Source organism: Oncorhynchus nerka, linkage group LG5, assembly GCF_034236695.1.
Source record: "Oncorhynchus nerka isolate Pitt River linkage group LG5, Oner_Uvic_2.0, whole genome shotgun sequence".
Taxonomy (NCBI): Eukaryota; Metazoa; Chordata; class Actinopteri; order Salmoniformes; family Salmonidae; genus Oncorhynchus; species Oncorhynchus nerka.
In genome coordinates this window covers 66,991,861-67,002,532 of record NC_088400.1, presented here as the reverse complement: position 1 = coordinate 67,002,532, position 10,672 = coordinate 66,991,861, and the positions used below count along the sequence as shown (strand labels likewise).

At 43.8% G+C, this 10,672-nt stretch overlaps 1 protein-coding gene across 1 annotated transcript in view; it reads left to right on the top strand.

The window, feature by feature from the left end:
- LOC115126160 (interleukin-1 receptor accessory protein-like 1) overlaps nucleotides 1-10,672 on the top strand; it is a 423,550-nt gene that overhangs the window by 325,401 nt on the left and 87,477 nt on the right. Inside the window, exon 7 of the mRNA XM_065018987.1 lies at nucleotides 9,464-9,596. Coding sequence (XP_064875059.1) covers nucleotides 9,464-9,596 — 133 coding nt within the window. The remainder of the gene's footprint in view (nucleotides 1-9,463; nucleotides 9,597-10,672) is intronic.

The following is a 10,672-nucleotide window of genomic DNA, read 5'->3' as shown; positions in this document are numbered from 1 at the left end:
GGTTATATGATGATCTGGAACAGACCTCAGGTTTATATGATGATCTGGAACAGACCTCAGGGTTATATGATGATCTGGAACAGACCTCATGGTTATATGATGATCTGGAACAGACCTCAGGGTTATATGATGATCTGGAACAGACCTCAGGGTTATATGATGATCTGGAACAGACCTCATGGTTATATGATGATCTGGAACAGACCTCAGGGTTACATGATGATCTGGAACCGACCTCAGGGTTATATGATGATCTGGAACAGACCTCATGGTTATATGATGATCTGGAACAGACCTCAGGGTTATACGATGATCTGGAACAGACCTCATGGTTATATGATGATCTGGAACAGACCTCATGGTTATATGATGATCTGGAACAGACCTCAGGGTTATATGATGATCTGGAACAGACCTCAGGGTTATACGATGATCTGGAACAGACCTCAGGGTTATACGATGATCTGGAACAGACCTCATGGGCCCTCATTACTTGCCTCTCAGGCCGTACTTCTTTGAGGCGTATATGATCTGGACATGTACCTACATGTACAGTATGCTCTTTGAGACCAGTGTGTGCGTGTGTGTATGCATGTGTGTGTTATGTGTGCGTGTGTGTTCCTCTGGCGATCGGGCATCCTATCGAATCGACTGCTTCCTTCCTCCGCTCAGAGCGAGGATGCCAATGCTGCAGCTTTTTACCTTATTACTGTGACTAAGAGAGGCTTAAGGAAGGCAGAGGAAGATAAGGAAGAGAGGGCGGGGGGAGTGAGTAAGGGAGAGGGAGGGAGAGAGAGAGAGAGAGAGAGAGGTTGACGGGGAGAGAGAGAGAGAAAGGGAGAGAGAGGAAATGAGAAAGGGAGAAAGAGAGAGGATGAGAAGGAGAGAGATGAAGAGGGGAGAGAGGAAGGGAGAGAGAGGAAGAGGAATGGAGAGGGTGTGTGTGTGTGTGTGTGTGTGTGCGTGTGTGTGTGTGTGTGTGTGTGTGTGTGTGTGTGTGTGTGTGTGTGTGTGTGTGTGTGTGTGTGTGTGTGTGTGTGTGTGCATGTTCTTCTGTGTAGTCAGAGTGATCTTGGCCTACCTAGATTATCATGTCAATAAAGGTACTCCCACTTTGTGATTATTATGTGCATAATCTCCATTATCTGATGCTGGGAATTTACAGTATATTATGTACGTACACGAATAATGGTACGTTAGAGCCTGCATGACTTGTGGTATTACATAGAATAAAATGGGGTGATTTCCAATCCCCCAGGAATAAAGGTACAGTATTTTTGTGGAGTTGCAAGAGGAGAATAATGATTCCTCTCAGAGCTGAACCTACCAACATGCTTTGCTTTTTTTTTTGCATCAGTGCAGGTCTGTACCTGCTCTGTAGCTCCATAGTGACATCTTGTGGACAGGAGTGGCACTGCACCATGTTGCTCCACCACATAACTCACCTCAATGGGCACACTAACTGTCACACTCAAGGTGCATCCTGCAATTCTAAGCCATTAAATTGGCCCTAGTCTCCCAAATACCTGAAGTTTAGAGGTGTTTACCATATTTCATGTAGGGAAAAGATACACATCAACCAGATTCACAAGTCCCTTTATGTTTACCTGGTTTCTGCTCCTAATAATCTGACAAGGGGGCTGCAACATGGCGGAACGTTTCAGAGCCAGAGAGAGATGGTCAAATAAATCCCTATTATCTTTGAACTGCCAATTATCCTCCACCACTATCTGCCATCTCACAGACATCTGAGCCCCAAACCCTGGGGGAGGGATGGGGAGATGAGATGAGTGAGAACACTAATGAATGATGCTGAATCACCTCTTTGACTTTCTCAACATACTTTTAATGGCCGCTCCTTGATCAGTCCAGCTTAATATGGGCTCTAGTGGCTAGCCTCTCTGGCTCTGATGGTGTTTTGGGTTACGGTGTGGATATTGTGTGCTCACAGCACATGGCCCTACTGTTGGTTGGTATAGAAAATGTTGCCTCACTCAATGACAGCTATTGAGATAGACTGGCCGGTCTATGTCCCAGATTGCATGTACACAAGTGTGCGTCTGTGTGCCTGCCTGTAATGGGGAAATTTCACATCACTAAATGTAATATTTAGCTTACAGCAAGCTTTTTAGTTTTTGTTCTAGCACTACACAGCTGATTCAAATAAGTTGATGATTTGAATCAGCTGTGTAGTGCTGGGGTTTAGAGTGATCGACACAATGTTTCGCTTGTTTAGAGTTTCTGTAATACACATGAATTCCCTTGCAGAAGAAAGACACGGCACAAATGAGAAAACAGAGTGAGAAATAAAGAGAAAAAGGCAGAATGGGGTCCCCTGGGCTGGCTGGGTGGAGTTAAGAGACACTGGGCTTATCTCTCTCTCCGCCACATAAGATATGGCTGGGAAAGGAGCTGAGAGGGGAGAAAAAGCTCCAGCACAGCGAGAGAATCTGTCTCCTGAGCCGTGTCAGCTTACCCCTCAGCCCCATTCACTGTGTCAGTCAGTCAGTCTAGTCCCTGGCCCCTGGAGTCTATCTGCACATCACATCCTCTGTGCCCGTCTCCCTGTCTGTCTGCTGGATGGAGCCAGGTGCTGCTGCTACAGATGATCAACATCTGATGTCCATGAGATTCCCCTCCAAATGGCTCTTGAAGTAGTATAGGTGGTGGTTATAGTTGCTTGAATGTCACTCTTGATGTCAATGCTCCTTTCTGACAATCTCAGGGGGTATCGTATGATCATGAGGCCTGAATCTCTCTGCGTCTAGTATAATGTAAAGGTTTTTATGCTTCTACACCTGCATTGCTGTTTGGGGTTTTAGGCTGGGTTTCTGTACAGCACTTTGTGACATCAGCTGATGTACGAAGAGCTTTATAAATACATTTGATTGTTTGAAAATAAATGAGATTTTATTAAGGTTAGATGAATAACAATGATGGCGTTTCAGTACCTCTACCAGTTGTTTAAACACGAACCGCCTCTTCAATCTCGGACACATCATCAGCATTAGCCTGATCTTTGGGGTGGCATGCATTGTATCTGATATGCATATCACATCCAATATGCTTTAAAGTGGATCTGACAGCGTTTTAACTACTTTGCTGACATGAAACAAACAGACAATCATAATATCAGTCAAAAATATCAAATTCCCAGTTTATGCTACAAAACCAATATGATAAGGTTTTAAAAGTAGGTTCTATTTGACTCAACATTCCATGACGTACACTAAGGCATTGTTGGCAGAATAGATGGATGCAGTTCAATACGTGATTCATATAATTCACCAAAACATTTCTTGATAGTTCCAAAAATATTGCTATCAGGTTGTAAATCACAGCTGGTCTGGTACAATGTTTGCTGCCTCCATTTGGGATGCACTGTTTCAGTTTCCATGACTCAATATTTTGGACAAAAATGGACGAATGTAACCAAGGCTGGGAATGTCAATACAATCAAACTAGCAAGGGCAATGATCAGAAGTCAGTCATAACGTGGCTAATACTAAAAAAAAATAATGGAACACTTAAACAACACAACGTAACTCCAAGTCAATCACATTTCTGTGAAATCAAACTGTCCACTTAGGAAGCAACACTGATTGACAATACATTTCACATGCTGTTGTGCAAATGGAATCGACAACAGGTGGAAATTATAGGCAATTAGCAAGACATAATGGAGTGGTTCTGCAGGTGGTGACCACAGACCACGTCTCAGTTCCTATGCTTCCTGGCTGATGTTTTGGTCACTTTTGAATGCTGGCGGTGCTTTCACTCTAGTGGTAGCATGAGACGGAGTCTACAACCCACACAAGTGGCTCAGGTAGTGCAGCTCATCCAGGATGGAACATAATGCGAGCTGTGGCAAGAAGGTTTGCTGTGTTTGTCAGCGTAGTGTCCAGAGCATGGAGGCGCTACCAGGAGACAGGCCAGTACATCAGGAGATGTGGAGGAGGCCGTAGGAGGGCAACAACCCAGCAGCAGGACTGCTACCTCCGCCTTTGTGCAAGGAGGAGCAGGAGGAGCACTGCCAGAGCCCTGCAAAATGACCTCCAGCAGGCCACAAATGTGCATGTGTCTGCTCAAACGGTCAGAAACAGACTCCATGAGGGTGGTATGAGACCATATGCTGGTGCGGTTGGCACTGGATTCATCCTAATGCAAGACAATGCTAGACCTCATGTGGCTGGAGTGTGTCAGCAGTTCCTGCAAGAGGAAGGCATTGATGCTATGGACTGGCCCGCCCGTTCCCCAGACCTGAATCCAATTGAGCACATCTGGGACATCATGTCTCGCTCCATCTACTGTTGCACCACAGACTGTCCAGGAGTTGGCGGATGCTTTAGTCCAGGTCTGGGAGGAGATCCCTCAGGAGACCATCCGCCACTTCCTCAGGAGCATGCCCAGGCATTGTAGGTGGGTCATACAGGCACGTGGAGGCCACACACACACTACTGAGCCTCATTTTGACTTGTTTTAAGGACATTACATCAAAGTTGGATCAGCCTGTAGTGTGGTTTTCCACTTTAATTTTGAGTGTGACTCCAAATCCAGACCTCCATGGGTTGATACATTTGATTTCCATTGATAATTTTTGTGTGATTTTGTTACCAGCACATTCAACTATGTAAAGAAAAAAGTATTTAATAAGAATATTTCATTCATTCAGATCTAGGATGTGTTATTTTGGTGTTCCCTTTATTTTTTTGAGCAGTGTAGCTTGCTATTTATGTAGCAAGCTAAAAACATGGAGCCTAACGTTAGCTAGCTAGCTGCAAGGAGGATGTCATGTCATTGGAGAAGTGGATGAGTGACTGACTTTTTCCCCTCATAACGTTTTCCGGTGACTATACACAGTTAGAGATGCAGGTGTCATTTGGTTAGCTAGCAAGAACTTGAATGTCTGTTATTGTAGGTGTAAATTCACGACTGTGGTTGATTTTCCAGTATCTAGACTGTTCTCCCAAAAGTATTGAGACAGAAAACATAGGGTTAATTAATAGACATGCATAAGCAGAGTAAAGGTTGAGCTCAGGTGAATGGACAGAGCTGGATAAACAAAGAGTTAACCATTGGACATGTACAAAAAGAACGGAAGCAGAATCCATAGGAGTGTACAGACTGGGTCAACATGGAGTTAATCACTACATTTACATTTACATTTAAGTCATTTAGCAGACGCTCTTATCCAGAGCGACTAGACATGTAAAACAGAACGGAAGCAGAATCCATGGGAGTGTACAGACTGGGTCAACATGGAGTTATGTAAAAAAAAAAAGAAAAAAAAAGTGTACTTTAGTTAATTAATATAGGCACCAAAATCCATGTATCTGTAATAAGAACCTGTTTGTACTAATCAAATATTATTAGAAAAGCACTTATATTTGGAAAGTATATAAACAATAAATGTAGTATTTTTTGTATTAACACTATGGCGCCGCCACCATTGTAATCTAAATTGATCAGATGTGGGCGTTAACAAGCAAGAATTGGGACAAGAAGATAATGGTGGCGAGAGGCCAAGGGGTGTTCATCATCTACATAGAGGGGAGTGACCATGTGTGTTATCTGAAGATGGAAACCCATAAAGCCTGAGGTCTGTAACAAGAAAAATGAGTTGTTCCATGGAATTGCTTGGCTCTGTTACTTTGTAATAAAGTCTATTTGAATTTACAAGTTCCATTATCTGAGATATATTTGATTCAATATTTCCACAACATTATCCAGTTAGCATATCTCTTGCTTTTGCAAATTCCCTCTGGCTATCTATTTCAGAACAGACTTGTCTGAGTATGTCAGAGCGCAGAATAACTGATGCATTTACGAATGTGCTACACTGGCTGAATATGACCTCTGTCAGTAAATGTAGGCAGAAAAAGTAATAGCTAGTCAAGAATGCTCTAGATAACATGTAAACAGCCTAGCTAACCAGCTCTGCTAGGGCGAGTAAAGTGGTCAGAGTGAGCTGTTCTCTCATTTGTGTCTGGAAGTAGCAAGCTAGCCAACTTTAGCCAGTTAGCTTGGGTGCTTGGTTGCAGGCAAGCTGCAGAAGGACGGGAAGTCTACAATTCCCCATCGTTTATCAGTACAATTTTGACGGCCAACTAGCTGAAACAATTTGAGAGGGTTTACATTGCATGACCTTTTCCGTATTGTGTTACGTTACAGACTTGTTTTTTTTTGCTCCTCAATCTACACACAATACTCCATAATGACAAAGGAAAAACTGTTTTTTAGAAATGTTTGCTAATTTATCAAATGGAAAAAACTGATAAATCCTTTACATAAGTATTCAGAACCTTTACTCAATACTTTGTTGAAGGACCTTTGGCAGCGATTACAGCCTCAAGTCTTCTTGGGTATGAAACTACAAGCTTGGCACACCTGTATTTGAGATATTATCCCATTCTTCTCTGCAGAACATCTCAGGCTCTGTTAGGTTGGATAGGGAGGAGTGGCTTCCATCGAGCCACGCCTGATTGGTGGAGTGCTGCAGAGATGGATGTCCTTCTGGAAGGTTCTACCATCTCCACAAAGGAACTCTGGAGCTCTGTCAGAGTGACCATCGTGTTCTTGGTCACCTCCCTGACCAAGGCGCTTCTCCCCAGATTGCTCAGTTTGGTGGAAAGCTCTAGGAAGAATCCTGGTGGTTCCAAACTTCTTCCATTTAAGAATGATGAAGGCTACTGTGTTCTTGGGGACCTTCAATGATGCAGAAATGTTTTGGTACCTTTCTGTACTTCAACAATCCTGTCTCGGAGCTCTACGGATATTTCCTTTGACCTCATGGCTTGGTTTTTGATCTGAAATGCACCGTCAACTGTCGGACCTTATATAGACAGGGGTGTGCCTTTCCAAATGATGTCCAATCAATTTAATTTACCACAGGTGAACTCCAATCAAGTTGTAGAAAGATCTCAAAGATGATCAATGGAAACAGGATGCACCTGAGCTCAATTTTGAGTCTCATAACAAAGGGTCTGAATACTTACGTAAATAAGGTATTTCTTTATCGTTTTTTAAATACATTTGCAAAAATGTCTAAAAACCTGTTTTCACTTTGTCATTGTGGGGTATTGTGTGTTGATTGATGAGGAACAGATGTATTTAACAACATGTGGAAAAGGGGAAGGGGTCTGAATACTATCTGAATGCACTGTACTGTTTCTTTCATGTTCTTTCATTAGATTTTAGCTCATCTTGCTCTGGCTAGCATTAGTTATTGATGTTGTTGTTGTTGATGTGCATAACTGAGGGAGAGAGAACCTACCTTTTCGTGGTTGTTTGATCAATAGGATTGTAAGGTTCCCAAATGTAAGAGGACTCCTGTGGTATTTACATACTTGCAGAAATCTATTCAACTGTATTTTGTGGCTTTTGTCGAATGTGTTCTAATGATCTAAAGTCGCACTGTTGCAACTGCCTGTAAACACACAGTCCAGTTCAAAGTGAATGATGGCAGGTCCTAATGCCTGTAAACGCACAGTCCAGTTCAAAGTGAATGATGGCAGGTCCTACTGCCTGTAAACACACAGTCCAGTTCAAAGTGAATGATGGCAGGTCCTAATGTCTGTAAACACACAGTCCAGTTCAAAGTGAATGATGGCAGGTCCTAATGTCTGTAAACACACAGTCCAGTTCAAAGTGAATGATGACAGGCCCTACTGCCTGTAAACGCACAGTCCAGTTCAAAGTGAATGATGGCAGGTCCTACTGCCTGTAAACACACAGTCCAGTTCAAAGTGAATGATGGCAGGCCCTTGTGGCAAATGGCTTGTTTGCATGAAGGCCTACTGTAGCTTTGATTGGCTATGGTGCACCATAGTAGGGTCTATTTATTGCAGTGTCTATTAATTGTCCAAACACACGGCCGCTTTCCCATCCTATATTGCTATAGAATTTTCACAAATGCCTTAATATATGTAGTTCCCAAACATTCTAAGAATGCTCGCTTGTCAGAAAATGTTTTAAAAAGTGTCATATTCTTTGTGGGAGTGTATATGAACAGATTTTAATAAGATGTCATGTTGCTAAATTGCTGTTGTGTGTAGAACATCTTTCACCATGCACGCTGTGCATCATGTTTCACACTCACACTAATTGGTAGGGTGGAACAATAAGGGTACTGGGCTAATAATCACCCATTGTGTAGAGGACGCCAGGAGTGTGCATGGGAGAGAGTGAAAGACAGTTCATCAGTGTTCAGGAGCATGAGGGAGAGAGTGGGAGAGAATGGAAGGAGGGATGGGCGCTTCCGACGCGGTAGGAGAGCTTCAGAGGAGGTAGGTGAGCTTCAGAGGGGATATGAGAGCTTCAGATGGGATAGGGAAACTTCAGAGGGGATAGGGGAGCTTCAGATGGGATAGGGGAACTTCAGAGGGGATATGAGAGCTTCAGAGGGGATAGGGGAACTTCAGATGGGATAGGGGAACTTCAGAGGGGATAGGGGAGCTTCAGAGGGGATAGGGGAACTTCAGATGGGATAGGGAAATTTCAGAGGGGATAGGGGAACTTCAGAGGGGATAGGGGAGCTTCAGAGGGGATAGGGGAACTTCAGAGGGGATAGGGGAGCTTCAGATGGGATAGGGGAACTTCAGAGGGGATAGGAGAGCTTCCGATGGGATAGGGGAGCTTCAGAGGGGATAGGTGAGCTTCTGAGGGGATAGGGGAGCTTCAGAGGGGATAGGGGAACTTCAGAGGGGATAGGAGAGCTTCAGAGGGGATAGTGGAACTTCAGAGGGGATAGGGGAACTTCAGAGGGGATAAGGGAACTTCAGAGGGGATAGGAGAGCTTCAGAGGGGATAGGGGAACTTCAGAGGGGATAGGGGAACTTCAGAGAGGATAGGAGAGCTTCAGAGGGTATAGGAGAGATGCAGAGGGGATAGGCGAGATTCAGAGGGGATAGGGGAGCTTCAGAGGGGATAGGAGAGCTTCAGAGGGGATAGGAGAGCTTCAGAGGGGATAGGAGAGCTTCAGAGGGGATAGGGGAGCTTCAGAGGGGATAGGGGAGATTCAGAGGAGATAGGGGAGCTTCAGAGGGGATAGGAGAGCTTCAAAGGGGATAGGAGAGATTCAGAGGGGATAGGAGAGATTCAGAGGGGATAGGGGAGCTTCAGAGGGGATAGGAGAGCTTCAGAGGGGATAGGAGAGCTTCAGAGGGGATAGGGGAGCTTCAAAGGGGATAGGATAGATTCAGAGGGGATAGGGGAGATTCACGGGTGTCTATGAGTTCAGGAGGATGTAGGTGTTGGAAGGTGCAGGAGAGTCTGGAGGTGTGCATTAGAACCTAGACAATAGGAGACACCATCTAATAAGAATCGCCCATATTATCCATGGTACTGGAAAGACCTACATTAGTGGGCTTCAGCTCACCCAGACATTTTCCCCTGCTTTACCCACAAGCATATTATTTCCTTACCGCGACAACCATGCCTTATTTCCTATTTCCTGTCTCCACAGGAAGTCAAGTCAACCTGACGTGCCGAGCGTTCTTCGGCTTCGCCGGGGAGGTCAGTCCGCTCATCTACTGGATGAAGGGAGAGAAGTTCATCGAAGACCTGGACGTGGAGAGGTTCAGAGAGAGTGACATCAAGTAAGACACACACACACATCAAGTAACACCCTGTCACACACACACACACATCGCTTGAGGTCATATGGGATATACATACGTTCCTGCATGAACTGTAAAAAGTCAGTTTTCACCAACACACTTGTGATGCTGTGGTATGTTGTAGTGATATTACCAGGCTGTGAAAATTTGTAAAGTTATTACCAGGCTGTGGTATGTTGTAAAGTTATTACCAGGCTGTGGTATGTTGTAGTGCTATTACCAGGCTGTGGTATGTTGTAATGTTATTACCAGGCTCTGGTATGTTGTAATGTTATTAACAGGCTGTGGTATGTTGTAATGTTATTACCAGGCTGTGGTATGTTGTAGTGCTATTACCAGGCTGTGGTATGTTGTAATGTTATTACCAGGCTCTGGTATGTTGTAATGTTATTAACAGGCTGTGGTATGTTGTAGTGCTATTACCAGGCTGTGGTATGTTGTAATATTATTACCAGGCTGTGGTATGTTGTAAAGTTATTACCAGGCTGTGGTATGTTGTAATGTTATTACCAGGCTGTGGTATGTTGTAGTGCTATTACCAGGCTGTGGTATGTTGTAATATTATTACCAGGCTGTGGTATGTTGTAATGTTATTACCAGGCTGTGGTATGTTGTAGTGTTATTACCAGGCTGTGGTATGTTGTAGTGCTATTACCAGGCTGTGGTATGTTGTAATATTATTACCAGGCTGTGGTATGTTGTAGTGTTATTACCAGGCTGTGAAATTTTGTAATGTTATTACCAGGCTGTGGTATGTTGTAATGTTATTACCAGGCTGTGGTATGTTGTAATGTTATTACCAGGCTGTGGTATGTTGTAAAGTTATTACCAGGCTGTGGTATGTTGTAATGTTATTACCAGGATGTGGTATGTTGTAATGTTATTACCAGGCTGTGGTATGTTGTAATGTTATTACCAGGCTGTGGTATGTTGTAATGTTATTACCAGGCTGTGGTATGTTGTAGTGCTATTACCAGGCTGTGGTATGTTGTAAAGTTATTACCAGGCTGTGGTATGTTGTAATGTTATTACCAGGCTGTGGTATGTTGTAGTGC